This window comes from Rhineura floridana, chromosome 3 (genome assembly GCF_030035675.1).
Source record: "Rhineura floridana isolate rRhiFlo1 chromosome 3, rRhiFlo1.hap2, whole genome shotgun sequence".
NCBI classification, from domain to species: Eukaryota; Metazoa; Chordata; class Lepidosauria; order Squamata; family Rhineuridae; genus Rhineura; species Rhineura floridana.
The window spans coordinates 2,170,163-2,187,011 of NC_084482.1; the positions used below are offsets into that span (position 1 = coordinate 2,170,163).

Sequence of the window (16,849 nt, forward strand, 5' to 3'; positions counted from 1 at the left end):
CAGATTGTACATCCAGTACATCACCTCTCTTTTTACATCTGTTTCCCAGGGCAAAAGTCCTCTCCCTTCCAGCCTCTAGCGAGGAGATGCATTCTGGGTCAGAGAGACCACACGCCTCTTGGAGTAGGGGACAGTGCACCCCAGGTCCCTTAAATCATCACTTAGTGGCTCCAAGCACTCAGGCTTTCATTTTAAGGCAATTCTCAAGAGTACATTTGGTCTCCGAGGACCTTACTAGTTGGTATTGCACAACAGATGCACTGTTGTTGCAGGTGGTCCTGTTCTTGGAGAGGATCCAAATGTCTATTCTCCCATCTACTGCAGGGAAATTGAAATTTCCCAACATTAAAGAGCTGCAAGGTTTTGCTGCTGTGAAAATGCTATAAGGAGTATGACTCATTATATTTGATACAGGCCTTTAGAGTGCTCACCCACAAATAATTCCACTCTTGCGTAGCCATCAGTCATTTCTGTAAGCTTGCACAGGAAAATTTCCTGGTGAATTGTGACTCATGGGTCAGATCTGCCTGTCTCTCACTTGGCCACCCTTAATGGCTCCCAAAATTTACCACTTGAAACGGTTGCTTCATGGTAGTGATGGCTCTGTGGCAATGAGTGACACAACTCTCTTCCTGCCTCTACCAGTGTCATCTTTGTAACAGTTGGTTTGTTTATGTGTTGAAGAAGTCCTGCCCCACTGTGCCACAGAAGGAAAGGGGAGCAGCCGTGAAGCCCTTTCAAAAGGCCCTCCCCAAAAGGCAACTGCCCCTTCCCTGCAGCCATATCCCACCATTGCGTTAACCTTTTTTTTTTTTTTTTCTCTTCCCAACTTCTTTATTTGGGAGGAGGCACACTATTCTTTTGTAATTGCATTTTTGAGAGGTTGCACACTTCCCCCATGCCAATGCAGGTGTACATTCTTCTCCCCGTGTTTTTTTAAAAATGGCAAAAAGACTCCCTTCTTCCCAGTCCTGGACTGGGGCTACTAGTGGCAGAGCAGTGCTACAAATACAATGTAGTCATGTGGGAAGATCATTGCTCGCCGCTGCCTGAGACATTCACTCCAGACTGCAGCAAGCCCTTGAAGGAGGCAGTGACACGGTGCCTCTACCACCACTGGGAGCTTAAATAGGCCCGGTCATGTTAGTGCCCTGAGTGTACATACCTGCCATCATCCAAGATGGCAGGGGCTTGTTGAAGCCACTGCCATCATCTTGAATGATAGCAAGTACGTGCATGCTGTTGTGGTGACGTGGTGCTGGAAGTGGCACAGCCGCCTGCACTAGTGGCAGGGGGTGTTGCCTGGGAAGGGTGGTTCCTGCTGTGTGATGTGCGCCAGCATCGGGTCACAGGTCATACACTCCACGACCTGATGCTAGCATGGATTGCGGAGTGGAAGTTACACCAGCCCAGCCCCAGCTGTAAGGACCCTTGTCAGCCACAGGGGCCCTCGGCCTGTGCCCAGCCTGGCCGCCTGCTGGTGCTGGACCTATCTGCTGCTCCCTGCCTGCGTACAACAAGCTTCTCTCTACCATTCAGTGCTTTGGTTGCCACTGCAGAGCCCAACCCTGTTTCCACCCCATCCGCTGTAAGCACTCAAGGGCTCTGGAAAATCCTCAGATTTAAAACAGAGTAAATGCTGCAGTTCTTTCTGTTCTGACTTTGGAGTGTAGAGTAACATCTCCGGAGAGCTAGATTGAAAACTAGGTTTTTCCTGTGTTTGTCTGAGGTTGCATGGTGCAGATGTCTTGAAAATCCTAACTTTATAAGAGTCATACATTCAGAACACAGCCCTTTGAGGCGAGGTATGACTGTCAGGAGTGCATAGGGTCAGACTGAAAGGTTCCCCAGCTGCTTTCTGACCCTTGGTGATTTTACCCATCCTGTCTGGTGCTCTTAGAGCAGGTGAGACGCAGATCCTCTCCCCCTCCCTTTGCATGACATTCAAGGTGTTGGCCGTGTCTAATAGGCAAAGGAAAAGGGTAATTCCTGTGGCAAGGTCTTGCAGCCCAAGCATCTAAGTGCATGGCTTCAGCTGCACAGCCCCCCAGCCTGCACTTCATCCAGTCCATGGAATTGGATTGCCCGTCATGAGGTCTACCAGCTTGGCAATAGCAATAGCAGGTGTAGTAATCATTTTCTTGTTCCTTTTCACATCCTTCATGTGAGTTTGGTGACTGCGCTGGGGCTTGGACCTAGGTGTCTGAGCTACACTGTGGTGCACTGAAATTTCCCCCGGCACCCCATTTCCCCAGCTTTGTATTGAGAAGGTATAGACTGGCGGGATTACCCTGAATGATGAGACATCCGCCATCTCTGTGAAGAAGAGGAGAGATGAACCTTTGGCCGGCGTGTCTGGTATCCTCTGGGGTGGTAGTGGGGGGGCAGTTCCTGGGGCGGTGCCTCTCTGCCGGATGGCCCTTCTTTGAAGGCGGGTCCCTGGAGTGTGGTCCTGCGATGTAGGGCCTGCGTCATCATCCCTCTCTCTCCACTCCCCAATAGGCGATAAATCAAAAGCGGGTGAGCTACAGCCCCCAAAGGAGCTGGACCCATCAGCCCCCAAAGCCACCAATGACCTGGTGCTGCGTCGGGCCCGGCACCAGCAGCTCTCAGGGGACTCCACAGCCGAGAAGCGCAGCTCCCGCACAGGGGGCAAGGTCATCAAATCTGCCTCAGCTACCGCACTGTCCGTCATTGTCCCCACAGGTACGGCCCTCCTCCTCCTCTTGCCCCCCTGCACTGACCCCGAATAGGAACAGCATCCCACTTTGAGCCTGACTACTCCCCCCACGCGTGCACCCCTACCCCCAGTGGCACCAGGCTGTTCACCAGAGAGAGCATCCTAACCCCCCTTCTGTATTGTCCATGCCTGCCAGCCACCCTTGCACAGAATTGCTCCTCTTCCATCAAATGGGCTTGTTCCCATGGGCTGCATCCTGATCAAGGCTGCCCAGTCCCTGAAGACAGACCCAAGAGGAATCAGCACAGCCCACTGCAGGCTTCATCCATTCACAACATAACAACCAAGCAGATCTCTTTCTCTCCCCCCTGCATGCCATACCCACCCTTTGGTACATCTAACGGGGCTGTGTGTATTGTGCAATTAAAAAAAAGTCTGCCACAAGAAAAATTGAACTCTGCAACATGCACAAATTAAGCATATTTGCTTGATACATCTTACTCTGCATGGTTTAGATTTTGCAACTTCTGCTGTTTTACATAGTTTGTTCTGCTTCTGCTATTTACAGAGACGGAAAGTAGTTTTCAAGGTGCTGAGGACCCCATCTCTCTGACTACTGGGAATCTTATATAGTTATGCTTCTGAATTTTAAGCAGGCATTGACCACACACACTCAAGGTTATATTTCCACCACAAGGGCTACAAACTTGCTTTTATTTTAAATGAAAATGGAGGCTCTTGGGAAGTTGAATGTTGTGCCTAAAAAAATGCTTGAAATCTGTAGCTTGAAATTTTTTTATTTATTTATTATTTGATTTATATCCCGCCCTTCCTCCCAGCAGGAGCCCAGGGCGGCAATTGCACCATACACACAGGCCCTTGCAGTTGCCTCTTTGTGATAGTGGTCGATACCATGTGCTTAAACCAGGGGTGGGGAACCTGTGGCCCTGCAGATGGTGCTGGGCTCTAACTCACCACATCCGCCATCAGCATGGCCACTGGTCATTGACTATAGAAATGTGTAGCCCGACGCTATCTGAAGATCTAAGCGTTCCCCACCCCTAGCTTAAGAGAACAGCACTTCGCTCTGCCCTGCTTGGCACCCACCCTGATGCACTGCTCCCCAAACCGCAGCCCCTTGGCTTTACCTTAGCGTAGCCCTTCCATGTCATAGGTTCTGTACTGTTCCATCGCTGGCAAAAGTCCTGGGAAATGACTGAACATAATAGGAGGCCTCCGTGAAGCTGGATGCAGAGCCCAGAGAGTGACCAGGGGCTAGAGCAGGGGAGGCTGGGAGCCAGGACTCCTGTTCTGGGAGCAAGAGGTGCTATTGTGTGCTTGTCCCATGACGCTGTGGAGGGCTTTTTGCTTACCCTTTCATTTCCTGTTCCTCTCCCCCCCCCCATCTCTCTCTGCAGTGGAACAGCACAGCAGCTCCCCCCTGGCCAGCCCAATGTCCCCCCGGTCACTCTCTTCTAACCCATCATCCCGGGATTCCTCACCATCCCGGGATTATTCGCCAGCCGTCACCAGCCTTCGCTCTCCCATTACTATCCAGCGTTCGGGGAAGAAGTACGGCTTCACACTGCGTGCCATCCGGGTGTACATGGGGGACAGCGATGTCTACAGTGTGCATCACATTGTCTGGGTAAGCCGGCCTGCTAGGAGGACAGGGTTACTAGTGCATTGTGGGAAAGCATCCTACACCTGGCTTGCCTGCCTCGGTGCAGAGGGAGCCTAACGGGACAAACACTGCAGGCAAGGACCCTTGCAGGGCTGAAGCTCGGTGCACTGTGGACAAATGGGGCAGAAGAGCCTTGATGTCTTCTCTCTTGTGCTCTTCCCTGGCAGCACGTGGAGGAAAGTGGTCCAGCTCATGAGGCGGGTCTGTGCGCAGGAGACCTCATTACCCATGTCAATGGGGAGCCAGTGCATGGGCTGGTGCACACTGAGGTGGTGGAACTCATCCTGAAGGTCAGTGTGGAGCGGGGCAGCCAATGCTCTGAGTCTTTGGTGGGGCTGGGGCAAAGTGCTTTTGCCACTGTGCCACAGCCAGCTTCCCTTCCTCTCCCCTAGAGTGGGAACAAGGTGATAGTGACCACCACACCCTTTGAGAACACCTCCATCCGGATTGGGCCAGCCCGCAAGAGCAGCTACAAGTCCAAGATGGCCCGGAGGAACAAGAGGAGCACCAGCAAAGAAGGGCAGGAGAGGTGAGGCGCACAGTGAGAGGCAAAGAGGAGGGAAGAAGAGCACTGTTGAGGCAAGAGGCATTGAGAGTATTGCAGGATCCTTGTCTCTCGGTTAACCACTTTCCTTCCTTCTCTGGCAGTAAGAAGCGCAGCTCCCTCTTCCGCAAGATCACCAAGCAGTCCAACCTACTGCACACCAGCCGCAGCTTGTCATCACTGAACCGCTCACTCTCCTCCAGCGACAGCTTGCCTGGCTCACCCACTCATGGCCTGGGGGCACGCTCACCCACCCAAAGCCTGCGCTCCACACCTGACTCCGCCTACCTAGGTAGGAAGTCTAAGACGGGTGGGGGTGGCGGGGAGAGGTCAGGGTGATGGCGGGACAATTGCTCCTAAGGTGACCTTATGGGAAGGTTGGACTTGCTTCTCCTTCCCCTAGAAGGGAGTAAAGACCGAATTGAGTGACTGTCTCCCTTATGAAGGGCAGGCATGGCAAGGATGGGGAACCAAGTGCTGTCCAGACATCGCTGGACTCCCGCTCGAATGTCAAAGATGTTTATTATTTAAACAACCTGTAAAGATGTTTGTTGATTAATATACAGTCACAGATCCATTCAAAAACAATCGTCAATAAATCATCAGAATAGTTAAGACTCCCACTTCCATCAGCCCCAGCCAGTGTAGCCAAGGGTCGGGGGTCTGATCCGTGATCAAGAGTCCATCTGGTCCAGTGTACTGTTTCGAACAGCAGCCAAACAATTGCCCCTGGGAAACCTCCAAGCAGGGCATGAAGGTTTGCCGCTAGCATCTGGTATGCACTGCCGCTGAGTATGGACTTTGCCTACCTCTGATCGTCAGATGCTGGAGGCAAACAAGAGAGGGAAAGTTATCTCCTACATCAGGGCAAAAGTATCAAGTATGATGCGGTGTGGGATCTCCAGCGTGGAAATGCATTCAGGTGGGGCTGTTGGATACAGTTCTGTGTCATTTTCTAGCAGGGACTGGATGACACCCCCACTTGGTTCCCCAAGCAATGCAAGGCTCCAGCTGGGCACCTCTCAACCTGCCCCTCTCCCCTTTGTTCTCTCCTAGGTGCCTCTTCACAAAGCAGTTCCCCAGCCTCTAGCACACCCAACTCACCAGCCACCTCCTCTCACCACATGCGACCCAGCACTCTGCATGGCCTGTCTCCCAAACTGCACCGCCAGTACCGTTCCGCTCGCTGCAAGTCGGCTGGCAACATCCCCCTCTCGCCTCTGGCGCACACGCCTTCCCCCACGCAGGCCTCGCCACCGCCACTGCCCGGCCACACAGTGGGCAGCTCCAACACCACGCAGAGCTTTCCAGCCAAGCTTCACTCCTCTCCACCCGTGGTGAGGCCCCGCCCCAAGAGCGCTGAACCCCCTCGTTCGCCACTGCTGAAACGGGTGCAGTCGGCCGAGAAACTGGGCTCCCCACTAAGCTCGGAGAAGAAAGTGGTGGTGAGGAAGCACAGCCTGGAAGTGGTGCACTCTGAGTACCGCAAAGACTTCTACGGCGAGCCTGGCCTCCACAGCCTGGCTGAGTCCGATGGGGAGAGCCCCAGTGAATCAGGGGCTCCCAAGCCACTTGCCACTCGGCGCCTGGGCCGGCAGGAGTCCCCACTGAGCTTTGGGGCAGGAGACGCAGAGGCGGTCCTGGAGACCAGCATCAAGGCCAGGGTCCCGGAAGCTCTACTTGGGGACTGCAGGAGAAGTCAAGCTGTGCAGACAGAAGAGGCATTTGCAGGAGCTCATCGGGCCCTGGCCAAAGCCCTGAGCCCCGTGCAAGAACATGAGCAAGGGAAAAAGGGCAGTGGGGAGGCAGAAATTGCGCCCCGGGGGCCCGTCCCAATCATGCTGGAGCCCAAGGAAAGTCAGGAGCCTGGCCCTCAAGGGAAGGCTGCCTCGGAGCTCTCCCAGGACAAGGCTGGCTCGCCCAAGGAGAAGTGGATCTTGGAGGTAGTGGAAGAGCACACCACACTGGGGACCTGCGCCAAGACCCCCAGTTGCCTGTGCCCAGAGGGGACCAAGAACGGACTAAAGCGAGGCTCAGCTGAGGCAAAGGGGAAACGGGGGAAAGAAGAGGTGCCTGCACTGGGGTCTGGGAGCAAGTGTGCTGGAGACACCCCCCGGCCCTCACCTCCTACACTTGAGAAAAAGGGGGCAGCCCGCTGAAAGTAGGAGGATTGCGTTTCTCACTAGACTGGACATCTAGACTACACTCCTAGAACACCTCCTTCCTCTTTGCCTTCCAGCCCAGTGGTGGTGGTAGTGGTTAGGATAGCAAGGTCCTACCTACTCACCTCAGAGCTGGAGGGAGCTGGTCCTTAAATTCCCTGTAAATATGAAGGGCAGAGGCAATGACTTCTCCCTCCCCACCCCCTGGCCATCCTCCTGTGAATGGCATGTCCGGTGTTAGGCCTTGTAAAGTACCTATACATATCTCTCTCTATATATATTATATTATTTATATAAATATATATATATATATGAGCAAGACTACTCTATACATGAAAAGGTTAATACTGTGATGACTCCCTTCCCCCCAAGCCTATTCCCAAAGCCCTGTGCTTCAGGCTACAAATCGAAGCCTGTAGGATACAAAAGGGAGTGGATGTGTAGGAACAGATAGCAGAACCGGAACACACATACCAAGCTAAGTTTGAATGTAGAAGGTTTTGCTAATCCACAAATGCAAAAACCCAGTTATAATTCTTGTTGCCTCTCAATCTTTGCATGCAAAGGGGGTGCCCAATTCATGCAAATTTGGCATTGATTCATTGGGATTAAGATGTGGCTGTCCAGGAAGGTGACAACACAGCTCTTGTAGCATCATCAGGCTGGAATCACAGCAGCTGTAAGTAAGCGACTTCCCACCCTTCAAGAGCCAAGCCCACACCCCTCCCATCGGTTTGCTCACAGCACATGTCCCAAGCAAGCACTTCTTTTCTGTTTCCCTTAGGAGAGGCAGGAAGATGCAGCAGTTTTGAATTTGTTATTTTGCATTGCTAAATACTGAGGTAAGTTAGTGGATACATCCCACTAAAGTGAGCACTTTAAATATCATATTGAACTCTTCAGCAAAGCAAATTGCTCACCAGTCACTTCCTAGCATTGTAAATCTGTCTGAAACTAAACAAGAGCTGGGACTTGAATGTGCCTGAATGGAAAATGACAGGTTGGTTCCAGTTGTGGAAAAGGCAGAGATGCATTAACCATAAAGAGAAGGGAAGGTCCCTCAGGTGGCAGATTTGGTGCACTATAAAAGGTGGCAGAGTGGGAGACCAGAAGATCTGACCTAAGGGGCACAATCTATTGGCAAATCTCCTTATTGAAGCCCAGTTTAAATGGAGCGTATACTGGAGAACTCCCTAGTGCGGTGTGTGTTTTTGTTCAGTAGTGGAAGGGATGAGCCATGTGGATCTTCTGCCTTAGGCACCAAAGTAGCTTTCAAAGGCAAGGCCAGACACTGCCCCTAGTGATCCCTGGAAGAAAGGCATTGCTTCTCACAGAAATAATTTAGCCTCATGACTGTCAGGCACAATCTCACACAGGAGAATGTGGACAGGCCTTGCTTCCACCTCACAGGTCCCACGTTTTCCAATTCTGCTTAATGAACCCACCAAATAACTGGTTTCTCAGACTGTGATTTTGGATACAACTAAAAGCCTTCCTTGAAGTGTTTTGTTTTTTAGAAGAGGCATGCTATATTGCAGTTTGAGTTCCAAACAGAAATGCATGTTTCGTCCCTCTTGGAGAAGGGGAAAAGCAGTTTTCCAAAATTATATTTTCTTATCCCTGTTCTTTGGAAAGCTTGAAGCAACTTACATGGGGCTCCTAATGGAAGGTGCTCAGGTAGAATAGCCTCTGACTTGCCATGCAAAATGGCATCTCCTGACCATTTGTTGACTGCACGTCCCTTACATTGGCCCACTTGGCTTTTGCACTTCAGTGGCATGAGCTGGCACCAGGAGGACAGAGACATGTGTCATGTACTCTAGACTTGCAAAAACAGTGTGTTAGAAAATGAGAGTAGCTGGTGCCATTCTCACACACTGATTGTGTCAGCAGTTCCTGCAGCTTCCAATTTGATCAGAAATACGTTTTCCTGTAGCTACCAATTGGTCAAAATGCATGAGGCCTACCAAGCTGCCTCATTGTGCATTTGTGTCATCAGTGTTTGTGGGCAATGAAGTCATCATGCATTATGGTGCTGTAAATTGGCAGTATCATGTTCAGGTGTACAACTCAGAGCATGCCTGAAATTACATTTGTGGAGTTGCCTCATTTCTGAATGCTCAGTGTAAAAGGTAAAGGTCAAGGTGTCCCTGCACTTATAGTGCGAGTCGTTTCCGACTCTTAGGGTGACGTCTTCCGATGTTTACTAGGCAGATCGTTTATATGGGGTGGGATTGCCAGTTCCTTCCCCGGCCTTTCTTTACCCCCCAGCATAGGCCGGGTACTCATTTTACCGACCACGGATGGATGGAAGGCTGAGTGGACCTCGACCCCTTTTACCGGAGATTCGACTTCCTCCTTCCATTGGAATCGAACTCCAACCGTGAGCAGAGCTTCGGCTGTGTTACCGCCGCTTACCTCTCTGCGCCACGGAGGATCTGTATACTCAGAGTATAGAGCCTGACAAATTGGAGATATGGAGCCTGCTGGGGCAGGCACAAAATCTAGTGATGTCTGGTGCCACAGGGGTGAAATCTGATAGAGGCGATGAAGTCCTGCAAAAGTCCTTAAAGCAAACTCTGATCTGCACATGGTTGCATACCCCTTCCAGTGCACAATCTGCATTATATCCCTTACTTCATTCGAAAGAACGTGGGAGAAGGATGGGGTCCATTGGAGGAACTATGGGTGCATCCGCACCACAAATTCTAAATTCTCTCAATAAACCTACAGTGCCCAACATTCTTTAGCGTAAGCTAAAACAGCAGTAATTTGCAAGTGATTTAAGTGTGTGGTGAGGATGCAGCCCATGAGAAAAAGTCTGCCCTTCCCCTCCCTGTTTGCTTCTAGCCTCTCACTCTGAAGTTTTATTCCTTTGCTTGGAGAACTTAAGAAGGAAACTAAAACTTCTGAGACTTTGGGTCAGAGCCAGATATTTGCAACCCTGCCACCAATGCAGAATCACACCATATCTATTCGAATCTTACCATATGTGTTCTTGATGGTAATGTCACGGCACTAATGCAGCTTCTGCCTGGTCCCCTCTCTGGTGCTCTCCCAGTCCAGTTATCTCTGAAGAGAGAGATCCTCTATGCAATTATATGAGCTGATGGCAGAAGCCTGTTTACTTTTGCCCTTCCCTTCAAACTCCACTCCAATTGTCATACAACAACATCCATTAACTCATCCTTCCTTATCCACCCTGATGACAAAAATCACTAGTGTTCCCTAAGAGAACTGGGTCCCAGTTCATAAGATATTCCAGTGGAAATATTAAAAGTGTTGGGTGTGGGGTTTTAGGGGGAAGTCAGGTCCACTTCTGATGAAACTTCACAACCCATGTACTGTTCTATTGTCTGGCCAAGCCAAATGCAGCACATCGGAGGCTTTCCTGCCTTCCTGGAACTATGAAAAACAGTGTGTGTGAGTGAAAGAGGTAGCAAGCCAGCCATAGTACATGGCAGGTGGGCTGTGTTTGGGTCACAAGCTGTGTGAGTCTGGCCCATGTACCTCCTTGGTCGTCGTCGTCCCCAAAAAAACCCATATGAGACCTAGTGCAGTGGTTTGTTAGATGTTTGCTCCAGGTGAGTCTGCAAGATGCAGTGGGTGTGTGTGGAAAAGCTATTGGGGGGGGGGAACTCTTGCAACTGTGAGGGATGTGAGTGGGGAACATTTTATCTGCAAGAGTTATGTTCTTCCCCGGTTCAGAACTGCTGGACCCATAATCACAAGGGAGGCAGGCACTTGGTGAGCAGGAAGAAAGCTTCAGGAAAGTAAACTCTCCTACCAGTCTGGCCACGTTAAAGGGATTGTGTGTATATGGGTGTTGTCCCCTGAAGCCCTGACATGCATGAGTGATTAGTGAAGTACCCCAGCTAGGTTGCCATCTATCTGTAATGTGGGAAAAAGTATGTAACCCACCTCCCCCACATAAGGCGATAAGAAGCTGACGGCCACACAGTGGTCTGCAGGATGTGTCTTCTGGACCATTGTAACCGTTTCCAGGCTCATTAAGGCAGGCACATTGTGTCATGTTAATAAACCAACCTGTACAGCACGTCTGGCCTTTCCCTTCTCTCTGTTGTTGCTGCCTGTAGGGGACTGGGGGTATGGGTGGTGAGGATCAGAGAAATCCCCCTTTCTTATTCCCCAAGTTCCAGAAAAAGTCAGATCAAGAAGAGATTGGGCTGAAGTCTTTTAGATTTGCGGTGGGGGCATCATCGCCCACTGGTGGCATGCAGAATGTGGTTCAAGGACAGAGTCACCCCAACTACGCATGTATCGGGTCACACTCTTGATTTGATCTTCGCCACTGGTCATGGAAATGGTGATCTGGAGGTGGGGTGTTTTTCATCTACTCCATTGTCATGGACAGATCACCGCCTGCTGAGTTTTAGACTTACAACGACTCTTTCCCTCTGCAAGGGTGGGGGACCTATTAAGTTGGTCCGCTCTCGGAGGCTTATGGATCCTATTGGTTTTCAGACGGCTCTGGGAGTTTTTCCAGCTGATAGTACTGGCGCTCCTGTCGAGGCCTTGGTCGAACTGTGGAATACGGAGATGGCCCGGGCTATTGACACGATTGCTCCCGCGCGCCCTCTTCAATGCAGAGCTCATACAGCTCCGTGGTATACCCCGGAGCTGAGAGTGATGAAGCAAGAGAGAAGGAGGCTGGAGTGCAGATGGAGACGAACTCCAGACGGATGCAGTTATGCTTTGGTAAGTGCCTCTACTAAGTCGTATATAAAAGCGGTAAGGGCGGCAAAGAAGTTCCACTTCGCTGCCTCTATCAGGACATCTCTCTGCCGCCCTGCAGAGCTTTTTAGGGTTGTACGAGGACTCTTACATTCTGGTCCTCGAGATACTATTGAAAGATCTGAAGCTCGCTGTAACGGCATCGCAGGGCACTTCCAAAATAAAATCGCATGCATCCGTAGGGACCTAGACTCCGATGTTATGACAGACGAATCCATTGAAGTGTCCAGAACACGGTCTTGTCTTTCATTATTGGATGAGTTTCAGTTGGTGCAGCTTGAGGAAGTGGACAAGGTACTTGGATTGGTGCGGGCGACCACGTCTGCTCTAGATCCTTGTCCATCTTGGCTAGTGAAGGCTAGCAGGACTACTACCACCGGCTGGGCCAAGGAAGTGATAAATGCCTCCTTGAGTGAGGGAGTAGTCCCTAGTAGCCTCAAGGAGGCAGTAGTAAGACCTCTCTTAAAGAAACCTTCCTTAGACCCAGATGACCTGAACAACTATAGACCGGTGGCGAATGTCCCCTTTTTGGGCAAGGTTCTGGAGCGGGTGGTTGCCGGTCAGCTCCAGGTGCTCTTGGATGAGACCGATTATCTGGATCCGTTTCAATCCGGTTTTTGGCCTGGTTTTGGCACTGAAACAGCCTTGGTCGCCCTGTATGATGACCTTTGTCGGGAGAGGGACAGAGGGAGTGTGACTCTGTTGATTCTCCTTGATCTCTCAGCGGCGTTTGATACCATCGACCATGGTATCCTTCTGGGGAGACTCGCGGAGTTGGGAGTTGGAGGCACTGCTTGGCAGTGGTTCCACTCCTACTTGGCGGATCGTCACCAGAAGGTAGTACTTGGGGAACATTGCTCGACTCCTTGGACTCTCCATTGTGGAGTCCCTCAGGGGTCGGTTTTGTCCCCCATGCTTTTTAACATCTACATGCAGCCTCTGGGTGCCGTCATCAGGAGTTTTGGAGTGCGTTGCCACCAGTACGCTGATGACACGCAGCTCTATTTCTCCTTTTCATCTTCTACAGGTGAGTCTGTGGATGTGCTGAATCACTGCCTGACCGCGATAATGGACTGGATGAGAGCTAATAAACTGAGACTCAATCCAGACAAGACTGAGACACTGTTGGTGAATGCCTTCCCTGCCCAGATGGTGGATGCTTACCCTGTTCTAGATGGGGTTACACTCCCCTTGAAGGAACAGGTTCGTAGTCTTGGGGTTCTTTTCGATCCTTCCTTGTCTCTGGAGGCGCAAGTGGCCACGGTGGCAAGGAATGCATTCTACCACCTTCGGTTGGTAGCCCAGCTACGCCCCTATCTGGACAGGGATGACCTCGCCTCAGTTGTTCATGCTCTGGTAACTTCTAGGTTGGATTACTGTAATGCGCTCTACTTAGGGCTGCCCTTGAAGACAGTTTGGAAGCTTCAGCTAGTGCAAAACACAGCAGCCAGACTGCTGACGAGGACCAGCCGGTCAGCACCATATAACACCTGTTCTGGCCCGTTTGCACTGGCTACCTATTTGCTTCCGAGCCAGATTCAAGGTGCTGGTTTTGACCTATGAAGCCTTACACGGCGTGGGACCGCAGTATCTTGTGGAATGCCTCTCCCGCTATGAACCGACCCGGTCACTTCGCTCAGCGTCTAAGGCCCTCCTCCGGGTACCAACCCATCGGGAAGCCCGGAGGACAGTTATTCGATCTAGGGCCTTTTCTGTAGTGGCCCCCGAATTGTGGAATAGCCTCCCCGAAGAAATACGCCTGGCGCCGACGCTTCTATCTTTTCGGCGCCAGGTTAAGACCTGGCTATGCTCCCAGGCATTTTAAAGCATTTAATGTTACAATTTTAAATCTCTTTGTTTCAGTTTATTTATTGTGATATTTTGTATTTCTGTACTTTTAATTTTTTGTACACCGCCCAGAGAGCTATTCGCTATGGGCGGTTTAAAAATGAAATAAAATAAATAAATAAATAAATAAACTAGGCCTAGCCACAGGAGCCAGGCTTTCTCTACACTCAAGCAGCTTTCTCCCTCCCATGTGATGCCTGAGTCACATGGCTCTTTATAACCATTTCCCTGGTCCTGCCCTCAGGCCTCCTCCCTCCTGCATGGGCCTGGCTTCTCTCCAGCTGCCTACAGCTTGTTGGTTACATAACAGCCAGGGCATTGTGCCAGGAGGTTAGTGGTACAAACAAGGCAGCCATTGTGCACGTGAGATTCATCTCACACGGCTGCCTGTGCCAGGACAAGGAAACCAGGGCAGGGGCACCTCCACATCGGCAAAGACACCACCCACTGCCAGTTTGCTTTCTGTGGCTCTGTGTCGAAGGCTGCGGCTGCCCTTTCAGCACAGCGAAGTTGACTCACTAAGCAGCCAAGCAACCCTGAGCTGCCTCGAATGGGAAATCCAGGTCTCTGGCTCTGACAACTGGCTGCATCTGGCCAACTCTGTGACTCTGCTGGAGTTGTCTAAGTATCTAGATCCAATTCCTCTACCCAGCTTAGGATTCAATCTAGAACAAATACTGATTCTCTGCCCATCCTGAACTGTGTAGCATGACACACTGTCATACATAATTATTAAATTAGCACACTTCCCCAAACCCTCTGTAAACCTCTTAATTTCCACTTGGTTCTTTAACTGCCATATTGGGCAGGACTGCAGATGTGGAACCACAGGAATGAGCTAAGAGTGATAAGGAGGGGGAATGAATTTATTCTCTGCTAAAGTTCCTGATGAGCGATTCTTAAGGCCTGTTCCCATACCCAGGGTTCTTCTTGGTGCTCCCATTTCAATGGACCTCTTTCTGTCACCTCAGAAAAGGTAGATACATCCCACCCCCTAGGCCATGCCTCTCTTCCCTTTATTCTCCATGAGAGGTATGTGAATTCTCAACGCAACCCTTCCCCTGTTGAGTCATTGATTCTTCAGTCCAAGATTTCTCAGCACATTGTTGAAATTACAAATGTATAGGATGCTTTGGTATTCCAGTCCCTAAATGAAAGACTGGCAAAGGCAGGATGCTAATGATGCAGGTTTCCCCAGCCTTTCTAACAGACGCTTGTGGATGATGTGAGAAATTGGAGCTGACAGCACAGTTGGTGGTAGTAATTCTAGCATAATGGGGAACAAAGAGCACAATCACATAGACACAGTCTTAAGTTCTGCCCACAAGCAAAGCTTTCATGAGATGGTAATAGGTCAACAAGGCATCAATCTCTAATTCTGGATGTCTGGCACTACTGGACCTAACAGGCTTAACCACTCTGTTCCGCCCCTCAGAGCCCCACTCCTCTTTTTCAGTCCTGGTTTCTCTCTGCCCCTCTGTGATCCCACTATTTATTTATTTTATATCCCGCCCTTTCTCCCCGTAGGAGCCCAAAAAAAGCACTAAAAACACTTTAAAACATAATAAAAACAGACTTCAAAATATATTAAAACACAACCACCATTAAAACATATTAAAACAACTTTAAAAACATTTTTAAAGGTTTAAAATATATTAAAAAGCAGTTCCAACACAGATGCAGACTGGGATAAGGTCTCTACTTTAAAAAGGCTTGTTGAAAGAGGAAGGTCTTCAGTAGGTGCTGAAAAGATAACCAAGATGGTGCCTCTCTAATATTTAAGGGGAGGGAATTCCAAAGGGTAGGTGTCATTACACCAAAGGTCCATTTCCTATGTTGTGTGGAATGGACCTCTTGATAAGATGGTGTCTGCAGGAGGCCCTCACCTGCAGAGCACAGTGATCAACTGGGTATATAAGGGATAAGATGGGCTTTCAGGTATCCTGGTTCCAAGCTGTATAAGACTTTATACACCAAAACTAGAACCTTGAACTTAGCCCAGTAGCTAACAGTGCAGCCTGTGCAATTCTTTCAGTAGCATGTGACATGTTGGCAATACCCTGCCCCAGTGAGCAGTCTTGCTCCCGCATTGTGCACCAGTTGCAGTTTCCAGACCAACCTCAAGGGTAGCCCCACATAGAGCACATTACAGTAATCCAATCTGGAGGTTACCATTAAACAATCCCTTCCCTGTGCTAGCCCTAGAATTGGAAAAACAAGAATGCTTGCGCAGAATGGTGCGATCTATGATAGGCAACATTTCCACAGGGGTACTGGTTAAAACCAGGCCCACCACTCATGATGAAGGTGCAGCTGCTTTCTTGGAGACACCCACTCCATACTCACAGGACAGTAAGGACTGAGCTGTCACTGCCTCCTTGCCATCTAGAGTGAGTCAGCGATGCCTGGAAGGCAGTTGCTTCTGAGAGGAAAGGTGACTGGGCAGTCACCTGGATCCCAGGAGCCAGTGGAGATGACTTCACCTAGTTTCTGGGTCACTCATCGTTTCGGAGTTCAGGATGATTCTGGTAGTTTACCACTTCATGGTCCAGCATACTAACATGAGTTTCCAAATTGCAAAGAGACACTGGAACAATAATCGCATTGGATATTTAGAGCTTTTGCACACATGTTGCATGCTTCCAACACTCCACTTCCATAAGCACAGCAGAAGACTATTCTGGATCCACTTTCTACGCAAATCATTTTGGTTTAAAATGTTTTCAGACTTTGAAGAAACAGGTTCTGTGATGGCAGAATATACAGGTGAATATATTTGTCTCTCTCCCCTGCCCCTTCACCCACAGTGCAAGTGAGGCCTTGTTTCACATTCAGGCTTTAAAGTTTAAAGTAGTTTTGAAATTTAAAACAAGTATTCCAACACACATCCAGTTTTTGTGTGATTTCTTCTACAAGAGCACAATTCAGAATGCTACTTATATTATTAACTTTAGATCCTATTCCTTAAACACGCTGCTGGATCAGACCACAGGTCAATCTAGTCTAGCATCATAGACCTTGTTGCTTGTCCCCTGCAGCTGATATTCAAAGGTAGGCTACCTTTGTCCATGGTCACTCCATTATGCAGACAGGCCTGTCTTCAATGAATGTAAACCCTTTTTTTAAAAAGCCAATGATTAGCCAATGACCATCACCATGTCATTAAGGAAAGCTTG

At 49.9% G+C, this 16,849-nt stretch overlaps 1 protein-coding gene across 5 annotated transcripts in view; it reads left to right on the top strand.

The window, feature by feature from the left end:
- The window catches only part of MAST1 (microtubule associated serine/threonine kinase 1), a 136,869-nt gene extending 125,760 nt beyond the window's left edge, over positions 1 to 11,109 (top strand). For 4 of the 5 annotated variants that reach the window (XM_061613772.1, XM_061613776.1, XM_061613771.1 and 1 more), the window contains 6 exons: positions 2,503 to 2,706; positions 4,099 to 4,328; positions 4,532 to 4,654; positions 4,757 to 4,893; positions 5,013 to 5,200; positions 5,965 to 11,109. In XM_061613772.1, the coding sequence (XP_061469756.1) occupies positions 2,503 to 2,706; positions 4,099 to 4,328; positions 4,532 to 4,654; positions 4,757 to 4,893; positions 5,013 to 5,200; positions 5,965 to 7,067 (1,985 nt within the window). In that variant the 3' untranslated portion in view covers positions 7,068 to 11,109. The remainder of the gene's footprint in view (positions 1 to 2,502; positions 2,707 to 4,098; positions 4,329 to 4,531; positions 4,655 to 4,756; positions 4,894 to 5,012; positions 5,201 to 5,964) is intronic. The other variant, XM_061613773.1, reaches the window with a different exon arrangement.
- The last annotated feature ends 5,740 nt before the right edge of the window (positions 11,110 to 16,849 follow it).